This window comes from Aspergillus homomorphus (assembly GCF_003184865.1).
Source record: "Aspergillus homomorphus CBS 101889 unplaced genomic scaffold BO97scaffold_15, whole genome shotgun sequence".
In the NCBI taxonomy this organism is placed as follows: Eukaryota; Fungi; Ascomycota; class Eurotiomycetes; order Eurotiales; family Aspergillaceae; genus Aspergillus; species Aspergillus homomorphus.
In genome coordinates, this window is record NW_020291901.1 from 177,239 (window position 1) to 201,627 (window position 24,389).

Consider the following 24,389-nt stretch of genomic DNA (forward strand, 5'->3'; position numbering starts at 1 on the left):
TCAGGGCAGCAAGATATAGTGGTTAGGCTCGGCCAGGGTCTGATTGACTGACTGAAGTGCTACCTTTAAGTTGACAGGCAAATGATTGTCTTAAAACATATTTCCTGCAATAGTAGTTCTAGGCCGCGCCCGACCGCGCTTGCTCCTACAGGCGTAGATTTGCAGCCTCCATGACCTCCAATTCCGCCCTATGATCGCAGGAGCTCTTGACTAATGGATATATACCATATCACCTCCTAACGGGTCATCATCAGAAACAATACGATATATATCGTTGTGGCGTGAGGCGGGCAGTTGCCACCAAGCGTTGCTCGGCGGAGAGTCTGGATTGTTTACCAAAACAAAAAAAAGAACCAAGAATCGGAAAAAGTCCATCTGCATCTGGCCGCCTTCCGACTCGCCCTCCCCTTTCTTCATCTTCAACAACCCCGACTTTTCCTCTCCACTATCCTTTTCCCATCCGTCTGAATACCGACTGCCTTCGCTCTTTGATACGATGGAGCCGCGAACGGCGGAAAGTCCGATGGACTTCGAGTGGCAGAGCAAGCCCCCCAGAGATGTGACGTCGCCCTTTTACCAGCTTAGCATGCAGCATGACAACCAGAGGAAACGTGCGTCTGTCAACTTTGATGATCTCATGTACATGCATGAATAAGATCTACAGGAGCTGACTTTGTTTCAAGGCCCTCACAGCATTTTCGATTCTCCAGGAAAGAAGTCGCTGCCAGCCCTTCGAGAACCGAACTCACAGCCCTACCTGTTTTCTCAACCACGAACCCAGCAGCCGTCTAGCACCCCCAAACCTACCTTCAACCACTCAGCTTTCATGACCCCTCGCAAATTCGATGTCGATTTCTCATCTGGCGCCGAAAACATGTCCTCCCCCGAGCATGCCGATAATGAAGACACCCCCGAACAACCCACGAAATCCGGACACCGAAACTCACTGTACAGCATGTACGGGCGGTTTGCACCTAGCCCCGGGCGCGGAGAGATTCCTCGGGTGAGCCATTACTCGAACGCATTGGCGCGACGTGTTCAGAAGAGACGCCGCAGAGATAAGGCGCTGGATCTACAGTTGAAGAGGGACAGTGATGACGAGAGTGACAATCCGGACGCGAGCGAGCTGAAGACTACAAAGACGCGACAAGATCAATCACAGCCTGGACAAACATCTGGATCTCGTTTGGCGTCGTTTTCTGATTTCTTTGCTCTGCTGGAAGCACACCCGAACATCCCTAGCATTCTTTCGTGGTGGGCACAGTTGGTGGTGAACCTTTCACTATTCTCGCTTGCAGTCTACGTGGTTTTCGGTTTTGTTTCGGCTATTCGTGCTGAATTCGACCAGGCGGCCGAGGAAGTGTCGGATACGATTTTGGCGGAGATGGCGGCGTGTGCGAAGAGCTATGTTGACAACCGATGCGCCGGCGGAGATCGTCTTCCAGCGCTTGAGACGGTGTGTGAGAACTGGGAGCGGTGTATGAACCGGGATCCGGCCAAGGTTGGCCGCGCCAAAGTGTCGGCGCATACCATGGCAGTTATCATCAACAGCTTCATTGACCCGATCAGTTGGAAAGCGATTGTACGAATTCCCACGCACCTTACTTGCTTACGCGGCTAATTCGGTCCAGATGTTTTTCCTGGCCACCATATCGACTGTCACCGTTGTCAGCAACTGGTCCTTTAGATCCTTCCGCAACCGCTACAGCCAACATGATTACTCTCACCCCGCCCCAGCTTTCAATCGACAAGCATCCGGTCAGCACCACCCGCCGATCGCTCAGTCGCAATACCCCTACCAGCATAATTCAGGCTACGGATACATGGGGTCTCAGGGCCAGGATTCTGCACTCGGTTTTGAAAAACAGGATGCGCCCCTGCTGCTTGAGCAAACGCAAGGAAGGGAATTTGCAACCGAACGGGGCCGTGACCGTGGTTCTCGCTTACGCACTCCAAGCCCATCCAAACGACTGCTTTAATCTCTTTGTTGCATTGCCACCGTCGACTTCACGAGTGTGTTCGTGTATAGCCATCCTTGGAATTTTGTTTGATTGCATCTGCCCCGGAGATGATGGAGTTTTAGTTGTTTCTATGACTAGGAGAACGATACGGTAAGGTGTTCAGAGCATGCGCCCTGGTCGGGCCTGGAGTTTGGATAAGAGCATACTGTACATATATGATTCGTGTTCTGATCCAAAATATAATTGTATCTTCCGATTCACAAAGTCAGAGATTGACAAGGCGTTGGTCATCTGACCGGGAGTTCCTGAACGCGGCAGATGACAGCGGTATGACGTCGATTTCAGCCACCTTTGCCGGTGAGGTGAATCGGTATAACACTTCAACCATCCAATTTCTTTTAGCTATCAGCACACGGGAGATCGCCGTGACATTTGATGCATTTTGAGCTTGTGATTGGAGGGGTTCTGTTCCCAGGAGGTGTTGCCGAGAAACAAAAACCCTCTTTCTGCGTGTAGCCTGATGCCAGCAGCCAGCGAGGTCAAGTAGAGGGTGGCTTCATGCTGACGTATTGCACCTTGACGCCAGACTATATCAACCTTATCTGCTTCTTAATCTACTTGAATTTCTTTTATACCGATCAGATCGGCTACAGTATCACATACTTCCACGAACTCTAGCCTTTTACCCATTTGCTCACAACTCACCCACTCATTCACTCGTGTCCATCATGGCGCGCAGAGAAAGTACCAAGCAAAACCTCCTCGTTGTCTCCAACCGTCTTCCCCTGTCGGTCAAGAAGGCTGACGACGGTTCCTACCATTCTTCACTGTCGGGTGGCGGCCTGGTCACCTCACTATCGGGGCTCACCAAAACCACCCAATTCAGCTGGTTCGGCTGGCCAGGTATCGATGTCCCCGATGAAAACGAACGAGAAGCGCTCCGCAAGAGTCTGGATGAGCACAACGCGGTTCCAATCTTTCTAGACGACGAGTTGGCGCATGATCACTACAACAACTTCTCCAGTAGGCGATGCCTGTTTTTTGCTCCTTCCATGTCTGGATCAATTTTAGGTTGACCTGTGACGCAGACTCCATCCTCTGGCCCAGTCTACACTACCAATCCGGTGTCTCCTTCGAAGAAGGTCCCTGGCAGTCGTATAAACGCGTGAACGAAATCTTCGCCGACACGATCGCCGAGAAAGCCCTCCCGGGTACCTTGATCTGGGTTCATGACTATCATCTCATGCTTCTGCCTCGGTTGCTGCGCGACCGACTGAAGGACAAGAATTGTGCCATCGGCTTCTCCCTCCATACTCCCTTCCCCGCGGGCGATTTCTGGAGGAACCTGCCGGTGCAGAAGGATCTGTTGGACGGCATTCTTGCAAGTGATGTTGTTGGGTTCCATACGGAGGAGTACAAGCAGAACTTGGTACATGCTGCCGCGGCACTGTATGTTTGCTCCTACTCCTTATGAACGCACTTGGGTCACTGCTAACCCTGGAATTATAGGGGCGCAAAGATTGATGACCCCGGGAAGATCGAGTACAGAGACCGGCTGGTTGTGGTGGAGAAGTTTATCGTCGGGATCGACCCGCAGAAATTTGCCGACGCACAGCAGAATGCGGACGTACAGAAGCGCATCAAGGAATTGCAGGAAAGATATAAAGGAATGAAGATCATTGTCGGTGTAGATCGCTTGGACCACATCAAGGGACTTACGCAGAAGCTCAAGGCATACGACACTTTCCTGGACCAGCATCCGGAGCTCAGCAAAAAGGTGGTTCTGATCCAGGTGGCGGTGCCGAGTCGTGAGGACGTCAAGGAGTATCAGGATTTGGAGACGGAGATTAGCACTATCGCGGGAAGGATCAACGGAAAGCACTGTGAGTTTCTCTCGCTTTGAATCGCGCCGGCGATTATCTGCTCCTCGGGTACTAACAAACCATGTTCTCCCTGCAGCAACGGCCGAAGGATGCCCCCTGATCTACATGCACAGATCGGTCAGCTTCAGCGAACTGACAGCACTATACTCCGTCGCCGATGCCTGTCTGCTCACGTCTACTCGCGATGGTATGAACCTGGTGTCGTTCGAATATGTCGCATGTCAGGCGCAACGACATGGTGTTCTGGTGCTCTCGGAGTTCGCTGGAGCGGCTTCGTTCATGAAAGAGGGCTGTTTGACCTTTCACCCCGCAAATATGTCGGAGATGGTCGATGCGGTTTACAAGGCGGTCACGATGGGCGATGAGGAGAGAGAGAAGAATTACGAGACCCTGCGGGACTTTATCGAGACGAATACCAGGTGAGTTTTTCCAGATCAATGCCGGTCGAGCATGTTACTAATCGATGACTTGATAGTGCGAAATGGGGAGAGACCTTCATTGACACGCTGTATGGCCGTTTGAGGAGCTCGTGATGCTCAATGCAGGTAGGACGAGGTTCGGAGTCCATGACATGTTCATACATAAAATAATGAAGAATTTGATGCTGTACCTACAACGACGAACATATGCTTCTGTTGGTCAGGGCATGTGATTGTTGACTTCAAGGTTTTGAATATCTCATCACATTCGTATCATGTATTGCCTCAATTGTAGGAGAGAAAATTGTTCGGGCAATAACTGGTTGCGCGTCTCTCTCAAATTTATGAGCGTTCCGTGGTTGAGGCATAAAGTGCCTATTAGTCGAGTTCGGCGAAGACGAAACCAAGCCAACAAATCTAGTCTAAGTCTTCTCCGATCAAGCTGCGGCAATCGAGAACAAGATTCTTGTGATGACATCTAGCTTTACTATGTCACACAGGCACAGGTCGTACCTTGTTGATCTATCACACATTGACGTGGTCCTTTGCTCCTTCCACTGTGTAGATGTTCCTTCTTGTATGTGTATGTAATAGCGTTAAGGAGCTGCATGGCTTAACGTATCAAGCCTCCCGATAACTTTCCCCTCGATGCTTCCCTTTTCCATGTCTCTAGCAGTCAATAGAATTATTCCATAGACTTTTCTTGAGCTACGATGCACATTGCAACCCCAGCAGTCCCTTGAAGCTCACTTCCGCCAAAAGTGCGCCTGAAGCCCATTTTCCCGAGGGTTTTTGACTCAGGAAGCAGGGAAAAAAAACAGGCCCTGCCAGGTGATAGCTCATAGCTTCCTATTAAGCCTTTCTGTCGTTCCACTTGGGCCAGCGTCGAGGAATGATTCAGCGAGGCGAGGTCAGGTGACAGAGACCACTGAACTCTACTCATGGATGCAAAACAGGTTATTACAAGCAGTTAACAGGAGATCGTGCAGTCGCAACCAACCATCCTAAGATCGAATTGACTGGGCCATGGGACTGCACAACACGCGAGACGAGCCTGATAATTGACAGTCAATCGGCTGTCTCTGCATCGGCTGGGCCCTGGATACCGCCCCACCGTTCTACGGTTCGGTGCTTGACTGAGCTCTGCGTGGAGACTATTGAGGTTGATTTTCCTGACTTGAAGCACAAGTAAACCTGTCCCGACTCTGCTCTGCACATCACCAGGCCCCCAATGTTCTGGCTCGGGCTCCACACATGATGAACGGCATTGGTACACAGTCTGAGAATGGATGCATCACTGACCATTGCGAGCCAGTCTATGACCATGGCGGAAGAGTACATATTCGCGCCGATCCTCTCTTCTCGATTACAGAAGTAGGCATACCAACCAAACTAGTCCCTCATTCGTCTTATAACTCTATTGGAAGACTATCCGAGAAAATGACTATACTCAAGTCACTGCTCGCCGGTGTTTGTGCTACACTAGCTGTAGCAAACCCTCTTCCTGCCCCCGAGGCCGACCAACTTCAGTCTCGTCAATTCATCACAGACTCCAATGAGCTCATGGCCGGGCCTTGCAAAGACGTCACCTTGATCTTCACTCGTGGATCGGCGGAAATAGGCAATATGGTGAGATAGAGCCGTATAACCTCAGTTACCATCAGGCAATATCCTCCCTCTACCTGAATTGACACCGTATCAAGGGCTTAGTTATCGGACCCCAACTCTGCCAGGCCCTCAAGGCGCAGATCAGCCCCAACAGAGTCGCTTGCCAGGGTGTCGAGGGCCAGTACGTCGGCCTGATCAAGCCCAACTTTCTCGACTACAACACAGACCCGAAGTCCATCCAGACTGCAAAGACCACCATCGAAGAGGCAGCCAGCAAGTGTCCCAATACACAAATCGTGGCGGGTGGATATAGGTATGTTTTCCACCCGCCTCGTACTTCTGCTTTCCTCTTTGGAAAGAGGAGCTCATCCTCTCCTCATTCATTTACCTTCTTCCCCTTTCTGTCATTCTTTCTTCAAACTCATACAGCTAACGCTATTCCCAATCTCTAAACAGTCAAGGTAGCGCCGTCATCGACTACGCCGTGCAAGAGCTCAACTCCGACACCCGCAACAAGCTCAAGGGAGTGGTGCTGTTTGGCTTCACGCGCAATAAACAGGACCACGGGCAGATTCCGGGCTACCCCCAGGACAAAGTCAAGGTGTACTGCGCGCCGGGCGACGTAGTATGCGATGGCATCTTGGTCATCACGCCCTCACATCAGGTATACGGGGTGAACGCGGGCGACGCGGCGGATTTTCTGGCGCGGCAGGTGAATCTTCCTCAGTAGGTGAGGAGGACAGATAAGTAGGCTTACAGATTGATGGCTCGATGGTGGGTGATTGAGTCCCGATTTTCTTTCGATTGATTGGCGTTTACATTTTCATCAGATCGACAAGAGTTTATCTTTAGTGTTTAGAACTGCTCAGTTACACAGACTGTATGAATCTAGAGTTCATTCTTCTTTTTGAATTGTCTTTCATGGAATCTTGACCGCCACAAAATAGGCTATATTATCTACCGAACTATAACAACCCTCCTCCCACTCCCACTCCCCTCAATCCACTTACGCCGGATAACACTGCACCGCCCGTGCCGGATTCCCCAACTTGATGAACGGTTCTTCCGGCGTCACGATCCCCACTACATCTCGACAAGGCAGCCTAAAACTCTTATCAGCCCCCGTTGCTTTCCCGGCATAGGATCACTGAGCGAATATGAACATACCCGAGCAGATAACACTTAACATCAACCGGGGGATCCTGCGGTAACAGTGTCGCGTTATACGCGCTTTCCGTTCCCCCATTGGAGTTAGTTGCCCATAGAACCAGGAGGACCGGGGAAGGGAAGGGAAGGGAAGGGAACACCAACGTGAGAGGCAAGTTCGTGCATGTGGCCGGGACGACGGATTTATTGCCGATGGGGACTTGGACGGTGGCGGTGGAGTCCGGGATGCCGAGCGTGGAGCCGTAGTAGCTTACTTTCTTTTTCTGGGTTAGCTTGTGGGAGAGTGTTTTGAGGGGGTAGGAATGGAGAGTACGAGTTCGATGAAGGAGGTTGCAAGGATTGTCGGAACTGAGAAGAGGAGGGGGAGAAGAGTTGTTGCTAGGGTGGTGGGTTTCATGATGATGGAGCTCTTGGGGGTGGCTGGGGATGGATGTGGTTGTTGGGGTTCGGTTTGGTCGCTTTTGGGATTGTGTATTTATAAACCTGTGCGAGGGCCTATATAGGATGGGTGATATTGGATATATTAATAACTTTGTATGCAACTAGAAGAGTATGCTGCTCATTGTGCTGAACCATAGGGCTTGACTATGCATATCTACTGAAAGGGGGAAAGGGCGGCCCCCGCTCTAGTGCTGACCACCATACCAAGAATATCAGTGACACCTATCCTATAGGATAAAGCAAATATCAAGCACTGACTCGTGGCATTCAAGCTGAACTGTCTGGCGGCACCAGCGGGTCTCATCTTCCCAATCCAGGCGGTGCGTCCTGAAGATGCAGTGCCAGTTCTGTGCAAGGACTATTATTTAACACTACTCATATTGCCTAGTTACCATATTCTGCGAATGTAGAGCCAGATCTCATGCTCGATAACAATATACATCATACAGCCCATCACAAACCCCTCGCAAGGATCCTCCTCCTCATGCGATCGTGAAGAACCGGCCCCGTTCCACCACTCACCCACTCACCCACCCATCCAACTCCGTACCACTCCCACGTCATGATCGACAAACACATTCTTCCGCCATCCGCACCGACAATCGGGGATCACGATAGCCGAGTTTCGACCTGCTTTCCCCTCCCCCGGGCAAAACCAAAGATGAGCTAGCTGCGCGTCTCTTTCTCCTTCCCTCCCTCTCTCTCTGCAGAGTACAAATTGAGAATCCTCGACCCCCCACGCGCAACTGGAACTCCGGCATGCTATACTACCCGTCCCCGAGCCAGGGAATGGAGAGGTATTGGTTAAGTTGGAGTGCACTGGGTTCTGGTGAGATTTTTTCCCCCTCTGGATTGTGGTTTGTTTCCCGAAAAACAGGCTGATTACGGGAATGGGATCTGGTTATGTATAGTCACTCGGTTCTGCGTTGCATTCATGGCGAGTTACCCCTGAGTATTAATGTCGTGGGTCATGAGGGTGTGCGGGAGGGTAAGTCGGTTGCGCTCGCCATTGTGATATTTTAGCTGATGGCGGGTTAAGAGTGTGCCAGGGACTTTTCAGCGTGAGTTGTCATGTTCTTCGGGTCTTGATTGAGGTGGAGACTGACGCAGTGTAGAGTATGTTGTCTCTCCGGCGGATTTCGTGTCCCTGATCCCCGAGAACCTGGCGCCGGAGGCCGTAGCGCTGTTGCTGTGTGGTATGTGTAGATTATTCTCGACAATAAGGATGCAAGGCTGACTATTATAGCCGGCTTGACCATGTACGGTGCCTTGAACAAGCTCGATAAGTACTGTGACAAGGGCGATTGGGTGGTGATCATGGGTGCCGGCGGTGGTTTAGGCCATCTGTAAGCCCATATCCACCTCTCATCACCTGCATCCAATTAATTAGCTGGTAGAGGAATTCAAGTAGGCAAAGAAATGGGATACAGAGTCATCGCCGTAGATAGGCACGCTCAGCTTTCCCCCTCTAGCATCCGCCAACCCCAGCTAACGATTCTCCAGCGAATCCAAACGTGACATATGCATGCGATCCGGCGCGGAGGCATTCGTCGATTTCCCGAGACAGCGTACGATACAATACTTCCATGATCCCCATTCCCGGCGATCTCACGCAATAATCACCCATTCTGCAGCCCGAAACCAAGATCCAAGCCCTCACGGACGGCATCGGCGCCCACGCCGTGATCGTTGTCGTCGGACTGAAAAAAGCCTGCGAGCAGAGCGTCAACTTCCTCCGGCCCGTGGGCACGCTCGTCTGCGTCGGCCTCCCCCGCCCGGACTACCACCTCCGCGTCTCGCCGTTGATGTGCGTGGACCGCGGGTACAGGATTGTGGGCAGCGCCGTGGGCACCGGAGAGGAGATGCAGGCTTTGCTGAAGTTGGCGGCGGACGGTAAGCTCTCGACGCACGTTCGGGTCTCTGGGTTTGAGCAGATCAATGAGGTTGCGGGGTTGTTGGAGCGGTTCGAGGTCGAGGGACGGGCGGTGTTGCGGATGCCGTAGGGAGTTCCGCTGCCAGTGCCAGGTGGGTTGTAGTTTTGCTTGTTGAGGGGTAGTGGTACGGCTTGGTTGGCGAATGGATGAATGAGGAGTGGTTTTGCTCGATACCTTGGGTAACACTGCCTTTATAACAGGAATTTGAATATCAAACACTCTTAGCTTGGAGGGTACCACAGATGATCATCCTCAGAGATATTCAATCAGTGCTTTGCTCTTCAAGACACAAGATCCTTGCGTTACGCTTATTCCTTCCCATTGGGCTCTTTGGTAGAGTAAGGCTCTGGCTAGATGCGTAGCTCGAGTTGAGATACCTAGCGGCACCAGACTCTGTTGACAGGAAATGAATCTCTTCTTGAAATAGAGATCTAGCCGATAGATGAACTAGATACAGAGATCCTCAAGCGCGAATCAAGTGTCCTTCAAACTAAGAAATGATTATCCATACAGGGGCAAAAGAAGATTTGCGTTATAATGGCTAGAGACTTTCCTTCTCCAGGGCGTAATTATATCTGAACAAATAAGAAGAAACATCAGATCAAACAACCGTCATATCATTATCATAGCTAGGAAGAGCGGTTTATGTAAGTGTTTACGGAACTGATTTCATCCCGTCCGCCTCCAGCATCAATCATCTTTATATGCATTAAGTAAAATTTGTAGCTCATGCAAGGAAGCGACCACGCTTGTCCTGGCGACGGGAGTCGTATTCGAGGCGCATGGTGAGGTATTCTAACAACCAGGAAACGTCAGCCCGTGCCGTGTTAGCCTTTTAGTCAAATCGAGGCACACTCACCCTCGAAGTTGATGCTGCCGTCGTGGTTCTCGTCGTACTTCTCGGCTTCCGCGGCGGTCATGACGAGACCGTCCTGGGAGATGTGCTTGGCGGCTTCGTCGAAGGACATGCCCACTTTATTCTTGTTTGTTAGTTATCTAGACTGTTGGGTACTGGATGGGTGGACGTGGTGTGGTACTCACGGCAGCGGTCGGGGGACTATTTGGTGATTCATTATGTTAGTGAGGTCTGGAAGGGGGGAAGGTCTGGGAGGAACGTACCGCGGCATCGTACTTGCTCTTCATCTCCTGGAACCACTCGCGGGAGTAGTAGAGGTTCTATTTCCTGTTAGTGTTGTATTAGAATGGGAGGTCATGGATGATCTCGCACCTTAGCGTCCTGGACCATTGTGATGGATTGTTGATCTGAAATTTGTCTTGGGCTTGGAGAACTGTCTTGTGCTCGTTGGCTGCTTGATGGAGATGAGAATGAGGGGATGCTTGAGGGTTTATATCTCTTTTCTCACACACTAGTAAACATCGTTTAGGTCTTCTATCCCGAGTATCAATGAGATCGCTTTTTTTGCCTGGAGGGGCTCGCTGCATGTGCAGCGCAGCTGCTGCTCTTGCGTGGCAGGATCCAGTTCGGGCACTTCAGCGTACAGCGGAGAGCATGCGTGCAGTTTGCAGACTGTTTCGCACTTGAAAAGCTCTTGCAGGTATACTTCCCCCTCTGCGATTGTGGGATGTAAGTGCTAACACGGTAGAAAGGATTGTATGCACATTGCGGGGCAGACTCGTCGAGCTGCTCTGCATGTCGAAATGCCCAAACGCTGCATGCTGTGTGCCACTTGGACACATGTCAGTATGTGCGATGCGAGAAGTAAAAGCAGGCTTGAATGTGATCATCGAGTAGGGGGGAAGGAGACGGTGTAGGCTGCGAAGTAAAGATGGAGGGGTTGTGCGGGCGAGCAGGTAGAGAAGGATTGGATGGTGGGGAGGTGAATCTTGACTCGATCTGATTCGACGCGAAGCAGCCTATCAAAGCTGTATTGACGCGATTCTATCGAGTGATATCGAGAGAGTTCGTCACAGCTCTGTCTTTCGTTGTCACTTCTTGCATCGAGTATGCCGATTCAGTCCCTGATCAGTCCCTGAGTTCCCTTTCCCTATCGTGAAGTCAACACATACCTTTCAGTATCAACAAACCACCATCCCCATCCTACAAAAACACGTACCTATCTATCTTCCAGCCAGCAATCCCACACAACACGGGTCTCCCTTATCTGCAGTATCCCCGTAGCACGTTGCGCGTATCACAGCCATAACCCGGTCGGAGGCGTCGGAAACTAGGAGCCCAGACGCAAAGCTCGAGCGATCGTCCACCTCTCTTTCTAGGTTCAAACAAGGAGGGGAAGACGGGGAACAAGGGACAGCTGCAGGTGCATGCAAGGCGCTCGGTCGAGTTTAGTTCCTTCGCCCTAGCCGCTGGGCTCCGCTCTCTCGCCTGATAAGGCTGCCACATTTTCCGGGCTGGGGCCTTTCTTGGCTGTTTTTTTGCTCGTTCCTGGGTTGTCTTCCTGTTGGGCGAGCTGATTTATTGATGAGATGCGCTTTAAGCGCTGGTGGGCCTGGGCCGGTTGCAGATAATGGAGGATTGTGCGTGATTGTAGATTAGATTTCGGGATGAGGGGGAGGAGGGGCAGTGAGAAGAAAATGCCGCATGACAGCTCAGAGGTGGGTGGTGTTTGTAGTATAGTGTAATGAGTGAAGTTGGTGGGAAGAGATATGGAAGAGAACTGCGACAAGTCTTTTTTTTTTTTTTACATTCTCTTGCTTATTTCACATGTGTGCAAATCATCCCATTTTCCAACCTCTTGTCTTCTTCCATCCATCACCCTCTCTCCTCTTGTGTACCAGTTCTTGTCGCCCAGTTTACATCTCAATAAGCTCTCCTTCTATTTCATCAGCCATCATCTCTCCCCTCAATTCCTCCATGATCAATCCCTCCCTGACATCCTGCTCTGTGAGCTCTGTTTCTCCAAATTCTCGATCCATGTCTTCCGCTGCACGAGCTCCTTGGGCGAGTTGATGATTCATCCCTCCAACCGGAGCCTCGCACTGTGGGCATCGTGCTTCCTCCATAGGCATACCGCATTCGCCGATCGTGAACTAGAGATTAATGAAGGGCGTAAGCATTTTTCCTGTGAGAATGACATGTCGAAAGGGGAAACAACACGGGTCTTGCACCATTGTGCTTGACGGTCGAGGAAAGAGGAAACTTACGGGATGATTGTTCTGACAATAGTACCAGTGTCCGGTGCCAGCGAACTGCTCTGCCATAGCTCTGTACACCTGGCGCTTCTCCTCACTCGTCACCAGAGCGTAGAACGTTCCGTCGTTTACAACTCTCTTCGCATTCTCGATATCGTCAAGGAGATAACCTAAGACTTTCGGTGACCTAGCGCACAGTCTTTCGCAAGAAAGAAGCTCTTCCTGCGCCTTTTGGCGAGACTCATTCTCAGTTGTCACTTCAACTGTCTTGCCGTGCGCTCGCATGTTGCTTAGACAGAGCATGGAGAACAGCGCGAAGTAGATTCCTGATTCAACTCTCTCTTGGAGAAGATTGGCCTTCATAGTGGACTTCTTCAGCAAGAGACACTTGGTAACCAGGTCCTTTATTTGACTCGTACCACGCTGGATTAAGTTCTCGCGAATGCGGTGATCAACTGTTTGATTACTGCAAATATGGTCAAAATCGCGAAGTATGGCCCAGCTGAGTCGAAGCCCTAAGACATGACCACGCAGCCCGAATCCGGTTTGTATCATCGAGTCATCAGCCATCGGTGTGTTGCTCGTAGAATTGTTCTCGCGTAGTGTCGCACTAGCGAGCATGTCATTCAACTTGCCTAATGGCTGTTCCGCAGAACCAACGGACTTGACGAAATCCTTCACTCTCTTATGCAGCTTGAGGCCTCCTGCTCGATAAGCATTGAGAGCGGTCTTAACCTGTTCTAGACTTTTCGAGTCTCCGACTTCATGGGTCCAGTACTTCAGAAAGTCGGTTCGTGTAGCATCGACATGCCTCTCGAATTGGACCACTTTGTCTGCGAGTTCAGCGTACTGCGCACTAGCGAATGTGACGAATTTGCGAGTAAACTCATCCAGCAGGGCCTTTTTTAAAATCCGGCTGTAACGATTGATATCCCGGAGTGGTCGACGACATTCCGGACAGCCCTTCAGCACTGACCCTGACATCAACTCCCAATGCGACGGCTTCGGACCAATGATATCGCCTGTGGAAGCATCGAACTCGAAAGATTCATCCATACCTAGGATTCCGTCTAGGGAAGCAATAGTGTAAAAATGGTTGCAGGGAAGGAAGATCAGAGGCGATTTGTCGAGGTCAATTTCTTTAAAGGTCTTGAACTCAAGAAGGTCAACCTGCTGCTGCAGTGCCTCGGGTGGAGCACAAGTCTGACAGAACCGCGAAGGAGGGCACGGCTCTCCGCACATCGCCGGACACTGATGTCCACAGAGCTTCAATTTCTTCTCACAGCGGCGGTTGCATGGGTTGTTCTCGCAAGGGACGGCGCAGGGAAGCTTGCAAGCTTCGCGGTGTTCACAGCCAGACCCACAAGGTTCTGCGCATGGAGGACACGGCTCGTTGCAGAGCTTGGGACATTTGCTGTGCTTGCAGTGAACATCGCAAGGCCGGCGACAGGGCGAACATGCGGTCTTGGAATGGCAAATTCGATCGCAACTATGCGTGCAGTTTGTGAAGCCCTTACGGCAGATACTGGTGCATTTACCGTGGTCGACATATGTCGCCCCGTCTTTGTAGACCCGACACGAGGAGCATGGGCGTTGGCACTTATGCCCGCAAGGTAAGTCCATGCCGCAAGGGAGGGGGCATTTGATGGAGTTGTGTCTTTCGTGGCATTGGGCTTTGATTTTGTGCTCACACCAGGGCAATTTGAAGATAAGATCGACAGTACATCTCACGGTCTCCAGTTTACCCATCCGATTGCATTCCACCTTTTCCAAATTGTGCCCACAGAGTAATGCAACATTCGAGACAAATGCTGTACAAGGACCACATGGCTCGTAGCACTTTCTCGCGCACGGGTGGCCGCATTTAAGCATTCTGTAGCATTTCTGAAAGCATTTGACTGCTCTGTGCTGTCTTTGCGAGTGGCATTTGAGCACGCAAGTGTGCCCACAATCTAGTCTCAAGCCACAAGTCTCTGCGCAGCCACCCTCGGGCGATTGTACAGAGAAGTCATCAGGGCAGGAGACTCGCATTTTGTTGTGAGGATGACGTTCGCAGTCGAGTTCCAGATACGGTCCAATGTTCTCATTCTGTTCCATCAGTTGTATCACAGTTGACCACATTGGCGCTGTCGATGCGGTGTTTGCATCGCCGATAAGGTACATTCCATGCTTTGCACGACTATGAGGATGAAGGTTAATGGAATCCTCCCATTTTTACCATCAGTCTCAAGGATTCTTACCTTAGCAAGACATTGATGCGGTTCGGAGATTTTAGGAAGCCGCAATTCCGGAACTTATTGCTTCGAACCAAAGAAACGATGACAACAGTTGCTTCCTCACCCTTGATCGTGCTCATGGTTAGCAATGTATAAGATAGGGGATGATCATCGAGGACCGGCTTACCTGGAAATTATCTACTGTCGCCAACCTAAGAGCATCGAGCAAGCTACCCTTGCGTACTGTGTTCTGCCCCTGGAACCATCGCTCATTTCTACCGTTGGGATCGTCACCCGTTCCTGTACGTTCCGCTTCCCCAAGATCCTCGGCATCTCGCTCACCAATGATCAACGTCATCTCCTGCTCTAGGATATCCCTAAGCATCCTCAGCTGCCCGACATAGGGAGTCAACACGGCTATCTCGCCCGGACTATATCTTCCCTGCCGGAGAAGATGTCTGACCACCGATGTAACCATCTGAACCTCCCACGAATTAGTTTTGCTATGCATTGGATCCGAGGAATCGCCATCATCCTCCACATTTCGATGGTCGAGCCAGAACAGTCGGCGCTTGAATCCCGGAATCGGCGGATAAATAGTCGTGGAAGGATGATCCTGTAGGTCTGGGTACAGCGATTCACGAACAAGATCAGCGACCGAAGGATGCATTCGCCGTTGGATGTTCAATTGCGTAACCGGAAACCGACGCCTTCCAGTCGGCGGTCCGTTATCATTGGGTATGTCAAAACGACTGTTGGCGAGTCGCTCAAACAATGACTCATCGAGCCCGTACTTTGCACCCTCGCCATCGTAACTTATCGAAAGCCTAAGGTTGCTTATGCGGGGCCGAAGTTGGAGATGGTCCCCTATCAGAATAGCATGCTGCACAGAAGGCAACAGCGCAGTAAGAACATGCGATTCAAGAACCTCGCCAGCCTCTTCACATATCAGCACTCTGGCTTGGACACTACGTATCTGGGCCGATAGATTTGCCAGCATTGTCGTTGTGACGCCTATCACGTCAAACCCCTGAAGCATACTAGCTTCAGCTATATGGTAGATAGCCGTCAAGTTCTTCTTCTGCTTGTAGTATGCTTTCACCAAGCGCGAAAGGACGTTGCGAAGTTCATCGAGTGCTAAGTCATGCCAGAAGTCGTACAGGCGTGTACGTTCTGCCGGCGAGAGAGTCCACACATCGGCCTGCATGAGCTCCTCGGGAGAACGCACGCCGTCAATCTCTACCCAAGCACTCGCATCGTCGCCCTGAGTCCACAGTCTAAAAGCCTCGACCTCACTGCACTCAGGATCCACAGCTGTGATGCGTTCCGCCTCGTAGGGGAAGCGCTTCTTGACGAACCACAATGTCATATGCATCCCACCTTGCTCAATCAGGCTGCAAACATGTTCAAGCCCGACGGTGATCTCTTTCAGTTTGTCGTGATTAGCAATTCGCATATCGTTGTAGCTTCTGATAAAAGGCCCTCGACGGGCTTGTCGGTGGTTATCGAGCGAGAGCGCTTCTAAGTGCGGGAATACGCTTCGCGGGCCGAGCCGCACAATACTGGTGATACCAGCATCGAGTAAACCCTGCAAAAATTGATCAAGTGCGTGAGGAGTGTAACATACACATAGAATCGGACCTAGTTCAAGTTGTTCCCGATTCGCTGATAGGCATTTCGCCAACTGTATCCCAACGTACGACTTTCCTGTTCCAGGCGGTCCCTGTATAAGTGCGATCTCGCGGCGGAGGGCCCAAACTAGGGCATTTGCCTGACCCTTATCGAGACTCGTTGTTCTGGACAGCTCATTGGCCACCCATGCTGGGTCATCTTGAAGTGAAAATGACGGAGTCGGATCATTGCTGCTTGTGTCGCTGCTGCCAATTGCGAGCAAGTCACCGAACAGACACGACAGGTCCAGAGATTTGTGTTCATCGAGGTAAGATGGTGGGGGCACAGTAACATATTCTTTAACAGAACTAGACAACACCTCCTGTTGCCCGGTATTCCAATCGGGACGAGGGACAATCCATGTTGCAAATGGCAAATGCTCGGGATGCACATATTGGGTCTGGAGACACTGCAGAACACCATCGAAAGAGTTGAAAAGCACTGCTGGAAATTCAACAAGCAGAAGCGGTCGTCCACTATTCTTGGAGCGCGCGTATTCAAAGATGTTAGTAAGCTCCTTGTCATGAAAATCATTTGTCAGCCTAAGACTAATCATCGCGCGGTTGCCGTCGTTGACCAAATCGCTGACATGAGTGGGCACGGTTGCCTGTGTAGCAGCAGCAGGGGTGTCGTAATTGACGTTGAGATCTCTTTTGGAAACTTGCAAAAAAGTCACAGAGACATTATTGAGGTCCTCGCCATCAATAAGAGCAAGGATTGCCGGGCCCTCCTTCAGAGCCTGTGAGTTCTGCCACCACTGCTTTCGTCTTGTGGGGCTCATGAACTTCAGTCTTGAAGGTTGGTTGAACTCAAGATCGATTTCGATGCCCTTTTTCCCGCCTGATCGGATCTGACGCATCCCAACCCCCAGATAGATACGCACAGGTGTGATGCCACCATCACGTAGGATTCGACGCTTCAGGCGCCAGTCAGATTGGTGTACGAGTGTATCCCAATTATCCAGTATAAGGCGGATTGAGTCGCGAAGTAGGCCAGAAGTATCCTCACGGAGTAAGCGAAATTGACTATCGAGTAGCCGACGGATACCTGTTTCATGCTCGTCAAGCTTGTCGAACGCAGGATTCCGCGCAGGGAGAAATTCGGCCCGTCCAAGGGAGAATATTTCGGAAATAGTAGGAAGGACACGAATATGGAATATGGAAGAATGGTCATTATCGTGTCGAGGACCGTGAACAGACAGCTCGCCTGGTAAGTCAACCTGGAACGCTTTGGTGTTTGGTAGCTTACGCTGCGTATTATGATGAGTGTTGCGGCCATGAGAGTGTTGAAGTAAGTCTCCCATGGATAGGACATCCTTAAGCTTGATCATGTTGTCGTGAGCCCCTCGTAATTTAGAAGAAGCAACTCCGTTGAAAATATGCTTGTCATCGTAGCTCTTACAAAGACTTTCAACGATGGCTCTGAACTCATTCTGGATTGCAGCCTCCTGATTCAGGGTTAGGGTGCGTAGAAAAGCTTTCGACACGAGTAGCAATGTTTCTTCGAATTGAAGCATATCGGGGTTCGTGGAGATTTTGCTGTCAGGACTCAAGTCAGACTTCATACGCAGCACATGCTCGGTCACTTGGGTGAAAAATGCGACGGCTCTGCGTCCATTTGGTCCGTATATGACATTGTAGATAGTCCCCATCGAGCGCTCGAGGGCAAGAGAAGATAGGGCGCCGTCATGAGTGATGACCTGAAGGAAAAGAATGCCATGGACATGAAACATTGCCCCAAGGACACTGTATGACCTGGCAAAGTTTGACTCAACGACTTGTCGAACGGTAGCCAGTCCCTCTTCTGTCGCCAGCCCGTTGATGAAGTCCTGACGGTCCTCTGAGCTTGCTTTGATCATCGATAAGCCCCTCTCGAGATAGTCTTTGATCTGCGGCCATGATAGCTGTTCCATGTTGTGCGAATGGAATGATTGACTGGAGCCGTGAAGTCTGGATTGTGTAGAAGATCTAAACTGTTAACAAAGAGTTCTGGACATAAGTTCTGGACAGAATTTCTGAACAGGAATTCTGAGATCTCGTACCTGGTCTCTATGGGCGCCATAGGGAGAGACCGAGCTTGGCCACGAAGTACTCTCCTCGTCAAGATTCTCGGCCTACCTTGATTACTTCCACGAGTCGGCATTGTACGATGATTATCAGCATCCTCTGCTCGATGGCCCTGGCCTAGGAAGACACCACGTCGACCGCGACGAGCTCTACCTGATTCCATGGCTCTTCGAGGACCTCTTGGCGGCTCGCCAGGCCCTGCCATGGTTCATCAATCCGTTCTTATACTTGGTAAGAAGCCTGCGAGATGCTCGAGCTGTATTTCAAGGAACAACGATATGTAAGACAATGTGGGCGTTAACACAGAACAGGCAAGTGGATCAAAATGAACAAACGGAGGTGGGAGGTAGGAGAACAAACAGAGAAGCGGGTAGTTTGCCTCAGCTTCACGGATTAGGCAGAATTCTACCTGGCCATGTGAACATCTCTTCATGTCCACCTCCCATGACCAGTTCGAGATTTCACTCCTACCATATTGACTAGGGCATCTTCACTAGGCGACTGCGCACGGACCACTTTTGATACACAAGTAAGTGGATCAAGATGACAGGCAGTGAGATCGGCGTGAATTAAATCGATCTGGTGCAAAAGAGCACCAGAGACCAGGAATAATCTTATAGTAACCGAGAGAGGCCTCTATAGTCAGAATTCCAGCCTACAAGCTGATTACGAATTCACACTGATGGACAGTAGTGTGAGGCACTCTATCAGCTGGAAGGGAGGTTTAGACTCGAAGTCAAGAGAGGATATGCCTATACGTGAGTTCTAGTATACGGTCTAACAGAAAATGATATCACCCATTAGCTTTACTGATACCTACTGTCAACAGCTTGATATTCTAATTCTTTTTAACAATTCTTTTACTGGAGTTGGGGTCTTGCAGTGGTTAAGGTGACAGTAATATGAGGGCATATAGGTTACTCATAGCCAGGGGTAGAAGTTTCATGTAACATTGTGCAATCTTCAATGACTGGTAAGTTCATCATCAAGTGAAATGGCATTGACAGTTTCCGGGTGTGAGGCACTTGGTGTGTTCTAGAATCCGCATTGAACTGTCAGCTGTGCGTTGCAACAATGACAATATAATATCATCTTTGTGCGCAGTATCATAGATCAGGCCTGGATATCTGCAAGATCTGGCAATCGTCACTTTTGGATTTGGAATTGAGTCAAGGCTTGTTAGTAGTATCCGGAGAATTGATCAGATATCCTATAAGCATACATGCGTGTAGCTTCACCTCGACTTCGACCTCGACATAATATGATTGGTATCTCAAGCCTCTTCTATTATGGATGAACCCCTTGTGAGGATACTTGGGATGGAATGCATTCTGGAAAGATGTGCACCTCAGCTCAATGGGACATGAAAGCAACACATACCTCTCCGTTTGGCCCCTATTCTTGCTGAATAGATACAATAGAGAAGAGATTTCAGCTGTAACACCGGCGGGAACCAAACGTCTCTCAAATATGGTCAAGCAGCGTCCGTTTCATCAAGTCTCAAATCTCCAAATGGACAAACAACCGTTGGAACGGGGCATATTTCCCTTCCAGTATAACGAGACTTTTGAGTGAAGTTGGAGCAGACGGAGATGGTTTGCGAGATTTACCTTGCCATGGCCGATCTTCACGGGTGAAATGCCCAAGCTTAAACCCAAAATGTGGAACCGTGGATTGTTAGAGAGTGGCCCGTCCGGACTCGACGAACCCCACAACCGCAGATTTGAACAAACACTTTTGAGACTCGAACACGGTGAAAACTTGGTTCGTCACATAGTGGCCCCTTAAATGCCTATCTGCTGGTCAAACATCTGCTCTGTGGGCGTAGATCACATTTAGAGGTTATGCGATGGGTTGTTTGGCATTTGCGTTCGTAGCATCCGCACCAAGCTTAAATTATCACTGCTTCGACTTCGCTTTCTCCACTCAAGACTCGAGATTAGAGTCCAGGCTCAAAAATCTTGCTTCGGGTTGGACAAACAAAAATCCGCGCAACTTCCCCAGTCTAGATGAAGTTTGGACGCCTGCAAGCTAGACGATAGAGTTAAAGAACTTGCCCCTAGTGAAAGAATTTGGAGAAGGAGCCCAAAAGTCGTACGTTGCCGAGAATCTTGGCAGCAGAGGAGTAGACTCGTGAGAAGTTTGTTAGTGCATCTGGTAAAGCTGGGCCTTCATGGGAATTCAAGAACTACTCCACTTCTGTGAGGGTACGCAGGGCGGACATCTACGCAACCGGTGCTGGGCAAAGAGTAAGAAGAAGCGAGGACGAGACGCAGGGAATTAGGAGTGCACACAAGGGGAAAAGCTTTTGTTAGAGCCCTACCATTGCTCAGCAAGTGGTCCCGTCTCATTTGAAAATGCCCTAAGGCTTTGCAACCACATTCATATCAAGCAGTGCATGTCCGAAATTGCAACATTATTGACTAATCTGCTCATATATCACGTCATGCTCGCCACCCGGTGCAAGGAGTGCATGGGCTGCGCCTGAATGTAGAGGGTGGTCAGCCCGTCAAGCGTGATCGAGCTCGTTGTGATGCAAAAGGGTAGTTGCATCTTTGATTGCGGATCCGAAGCGAACCAATGCAGCTCCAACATCAAGCTATGTAACATGATACAGTTGCCACATGAAAGTACGTCCTAGGAAAAGTAAGATAAGATCATATTCTCTGTACAGACACCTTTCATGGAGCGTTGCGAAACGAAAGGTCTGTCGCCTCACACTTACACATTTAGCGAGGTGGTCCGGTAGTGAGAAAAGGACGGGAAGAGTACATGGGCAAAGGGTCAAGCTACGGAGAATCTCGAGCCTTCGTGGGCCTCGTGCGGGGTTCAGGATACTTGAGCTAAGGTCAGTAGGCAAGTGTCTAGCCTACCTAAGCTACCGCTAGGCACTAAGGTACTACTCTACCTGGTCAGCGGTCAATCTTCTATTGGTGTTCGAACACTCAAGCAGGGGAGAAGTTCCGAGAGCACATCTTATTGGATGAAGGCACAAATGGTGGCTGGAGGCGAAGCGAAGACCCCAAAGAAGTGAGCAGAAGACGACAGAAAAGATATTCAGTTCTTGACTCAGGCGTCCACTGCTTTAGGACCTGCATATCTCCCCGGTCTTCTTTTTCACTCCTCTGCCAACTTTTCCGCCATCACGGCAAGATGGTCCCGTACATTTGTTAGTCACAGAAAGACCGTGCCACTCATGAAGTTGTGATCCTCTCTGTCCCATTTACGTGGGATTGTAGGGTTCATCGCCGCGGTCCAAGCCGTCTGCCTGAAATCGCCACTACCGTCTAGTATGGAAACATCGTTTCAACAATCGGTTTCATGCATCCCAATGCTTTGAAAGGTACAGGGTTGGATACAATGTGGAAATACCTCACCGAAGGGACTGACAATGAGGAGCATCTTGGACAGGCACAATAATCAGGCAAAGGATTAAAAAAAGCAAAAGATGTTAGGTGACCATCCGTGGGTCGGCCGTACTGCCGGATTGAGGGAAAGAAGCGGAAGATCCCTGGATTTGCAGGTGTGGATTCCGTCCAACGGAAACCCCCGAATTTGAGCCAGGGAAGGTGCGGGGTAACTTTAGTCCCCTAATCTATTCCCTATTTGTGAATTTTCTGGTCACGACCACCCCATGAGTCGTTCCCTCATTCCCAGTCATCATGTCTTGCTCTCAGACCCTACGAAGATTCCTCATCCTGCAGCACCGTCTCACTCGCCGGTCGTTAGTCAATGCAACCATCCCCCCCCCGGACATGAACAAATAAACAAATGAGAATCCGGGGGTGGGTCCCGACTGGGTCAATCCTGGTGGCGGCTAATTGTTGGTTTGTCCACCATTGAACTCAAATCAATTGATGCTCACAATGCTGATACTAAGCAAGCACCTAGACTAGACTGGAGAAGAGGCACTCTCTACCTCCCGGATCCAGATCGTCGCTTTCTTCCGCTCGCCGGATACCTTGGAAAGAGGCAATCAAAATTGAAGCCACCTCGGAGAGCGAGAAATGAGCCTGTCGTCAAACCGTTGGTCCAGAACGACTATCACACTGGCGATCCTTCCCAGCTTCTGACAGGCACTATCCCCTCTTCCTCCCTAATTGGCGCAGAGCCTTGGTTCTCTCAATGACACGATCCATCGGAGCAGCAAAACTCTCCCCTGGTCGAAAATTGGCCTCGGCCCCGTACCATATTGCACATGTGAGGATGCGACTCGGTCTTTTCTCTATATATAGAGGCCTGCAACCTGCAGCTTCATGACCACCAGCATCGATACATTCTTTAGATCGCCTGCCTCCTACAGCAACCGGACTCGAGCATTCGTTTGGCCTTTACAGTCTAATATCAATCACTTCAATACACCGTCGTTCTCGCCGTCAAGATGAAGTTCACCAATGTTCTGTTCACTTTGGGCCTGGCCACCAGTGTTCTGGCCAACCCTACGAAGGTCGCCCGTGAGCCCAGCCTCGTGGAGCGTGATGTTGCCGCGGTGACTAGCGTCCTTGCCGACATCGAAACCAAGGTTAAGGCCCTGGACTCTTCCATCACCAGCTACAGCGGTGGTGACCCCTCCAAGGTTGAGTCGGCCTCCAGTGACCTGGTCTCAACCATCAACTCGGGTACCAGCACTGTCAAGGGCGGCGACGAGCTCAGCTCCACCGATGCTCTTCAGATCCCGGGTCCTGTCCAGGACCTGACCAAGCTGGTCCAGACCGCGGTCAATGATCTGATCTCGAAGAAGGACAAGATCGCCTCGGCTGGTGCCGGTGCGACAATCTACCAGCAGCTCGAGAAGCAGTACACTGCTGCTAAGAGCCTGGCCGACGCTCTCAGCTCCAAGGTTCCCTCCTCCCTGTCCAGCCTTGCCGCATCTCTGTCTGCTGGTATCACCGATGCCATCCAGAAGGGTGTCGATGAGTACAAGGACGTTGCCAGCAGCTCTGCCTCCCCTTCCAGCGCTACCTCCGCCGCCGGCGAGAAGAGCACGACTAGTGCTCCCTCCGCCACTGAGAAGAGCGAGACCACTGCCGCTGCGACTACGGGCGAATCCGCTGCCACTGGTGCTCAGACCTCGTCTCCCGTGATCCCCACCTCCGCCAGCGCCTCTGCCACCCCCTTCAGCTCCGGCACTCCCTCCGCTTCCGCCAGCTCCACCCTTTTCACCGGCGCTGCCAACGTTGAGCGCTTCAGCTGCATCTTTGGTGGTGCCGCTGCTGCCGCTGCTGCCATCGCTGTCGCCCTGTAAATGGGTGCGCACAGCTTGAGATGGCCTCACCCTACAATAATTAACGATTGTGAAGACACAAGCGCAATGGTTATCGATAAGCGCGATCATGAAAAGATATGGGCTGGCCATGTATATCTATTCACCGTTGATTGTTCTCGGCCCAGTTTTGTGGCTTAATGTGTGTGGTTTTTGGTTTGATTTACACCTTGTTCAATAATTAATGGGTTGTGACAATGTAATATGCTCAGTGCAATGTAAATAAATTGTATTGCTTTGAATGCTTCCACTTTTTCCATCATCTTCCTGCTCAAGTAAAAGCCTTTCAGCGACCCGAAGATCATCCTCCGAACAGAACAGCGCTTGCCCTCGAATGCTCCGCTTGGCCCAGTTTTCCTCGCCGCGATAGTTTCTTAATAGCGGAAGATCATATCCGCAATGCACTCCTCCAGAAAAGCAACCATCAAGTTCGGAGTTTCCACAGCACACGGAGAGCTCAGCTCTCAGCTATCAAAGAGAGCAGCAAGCAAGCACCGTCACACCACGATTATGGCCCGAAGCTTTGCTGCAGCTTACCAACAACCCCCGTGCTCCCTCGGCTACTACAAAGGCGGGAAGTCTAAGCCCACTCGCCGCCAGGTGCACCGTGAACCCGACCAGGAAGCTTGCGCTTCTTTCCGGGCGGTCT

General features: G+C 50.7%; 7 protein-coding genes across 7 annotated transcripts; 5 read left to right on the plus strand and 2 right to left on the minus strand.

Moving 5' to 3' along the window:
- Positions 1-389: 389 nt before the first annotated feature.
- On the plus strand, positions 390-2,193 carry BO97DRAFT_477545 (putative nuclear envelope protein Brr6). The gene is made up of 3 exons (XM_025700559.1): positions 390-611; positions 684-1,582; positions 1,632-2,193. Exons 1-3 carry the CDS (start codon positions 497-499, stop codon positions 1,977-1,979), a joined length of 1,362 nt encoding a protein of 453 aa, XP_025552038.1. The 5' UTR covers positions 390-496; the 3' UTR covers positions 1,980-2,193.
- Positions 2,194-2,362: 169 nt separating this feature from the next.
- On the plus strand, positions 2,363-4,638 carry BO97DRAFT_405153 (trehalose-6-phosphate synthase). Its single transcript, XM_025695124.1, has 5 exons — positions 2,363-2,984; positions 3,050-3,410; positions 3,471-3,844; positions 3,921-4,263; positions 4,320-4,638. Exons 1-5 carry the CDS (start codon positions 2,690-2,692, stop codon positions 4,375-4,377), a joined length of 1,431 nt encoding a protein of 476 aa, XP_025552039.1. The 5' UTR covers positions 2,363-2,689; the 3' UTR covers positions 4,378-4,638.
- Positions 4,639-5,703: 1,065 nt separating this feature from the next.
- BO97DRAFT_424061 (cutinase precursor) lies at positions 5,704-6,601 on the plus strand (the record flags this gene model as incomplete). The annotated part of the gene is made up of 3 exons (XM_025696935.1): positions 5,704-5,892; positions 5,967-6,184; positions 6,328-6,601. 3 exons carry the CDS (start codon positions 5,704-5,706, stop codon positions 6,599-6,601), a joined length of 681 nt encoding a protein of 226 aa, XP_025552040.1.
- Positions 6,602-7,340: 739 nt separating this feature from the next.
- On the plus strand, positions 7,341-9,482 carry BO97DRAFT_470025 (uncharacterized protein; the record flags this gene model as incomplete). The annotated part of the gene is made up of 9 exons (XM_025699904.1): positions 7,341-7,424; positions 7,585-7,588; positions 8,203-8,308; positions 8,391-8,467; positions 8,595-8,675; positions 8,726-8,825; positions 8,877-8,927; positions 8,983-9,047; positions 9,133-9,482. 9 exons carry the CDS (start codon positions 7,341-7,343, stop codon positions 9,480-9,482), a joined length of 918 nt encoding a protein of 305 aa, XP_025552041.1.
- A 644-nt stretch (positions 9,483-10,126) lies between these two features.
- Positions 10,127-11,133, minus strand: BO97DRAFT_405156 (uncharacterized protein). The gene is made up of 5 exons (XM_025695125.1): positions 10,642-11,133; positions 10,533-10,589; positions 10,455-10,470; positions 10,273-10,386; positions 10,127-10,208 (listed from the first exon to the last, which is right to left on the minus strand). Exons 1-5 carry the CDS (start codon positions 10,657-10,659, stop codon positions 10,141-10,143), a joined length of 273 nt encoding a protein of 90 aa, XP_025552042.1. The 5' UTR covers positions 10,660-11,133; the 3' UTR covers positions 10,127-10,140.
- A 1,052-nt stretch (positions 11,134-12,185) lies between these two features.
- On the minus strand, positions 12,186-18,269 carry BO97DRAFT_389313 (uncharacterized protein; the record flags this gene model as incomplete). Its single annotated transcript, XM_025693704.1, has 4 exons — positions 12,186-12,422; positions 12,537-14,703; positions 14,765-14,865; positions 14,928-18,269. The coding sequence occupies 4 exons, from the start codon at positions 18,267-18,269 to the stop codon at positions 12,186-12,188; spliced, it is 5,847 nt and encodes a 1,948-aa protein (XP_025552043.1).
- Positions 18,270-22,858: 4,589 nt separating this feature from the next.
- BO97DRAFT_344065 (uncharacterized protein) lies at positions 22,859-23,722 on the plus strand (the record flags this gene model as incomplete). The annotated part of the gene is made up of 1 exon (XM_025691716.1): positions 22,859-23,722. One exon carries the CDS (start codon positions 22,859-22,861, stop codon positions 23,720-23,722), a length of 864 nt encoding a protein of 287 aa, XP_025552044.1.
- Between the last annotated feature and the right edge of the window lie 667 nt (positions 23,723-24,389).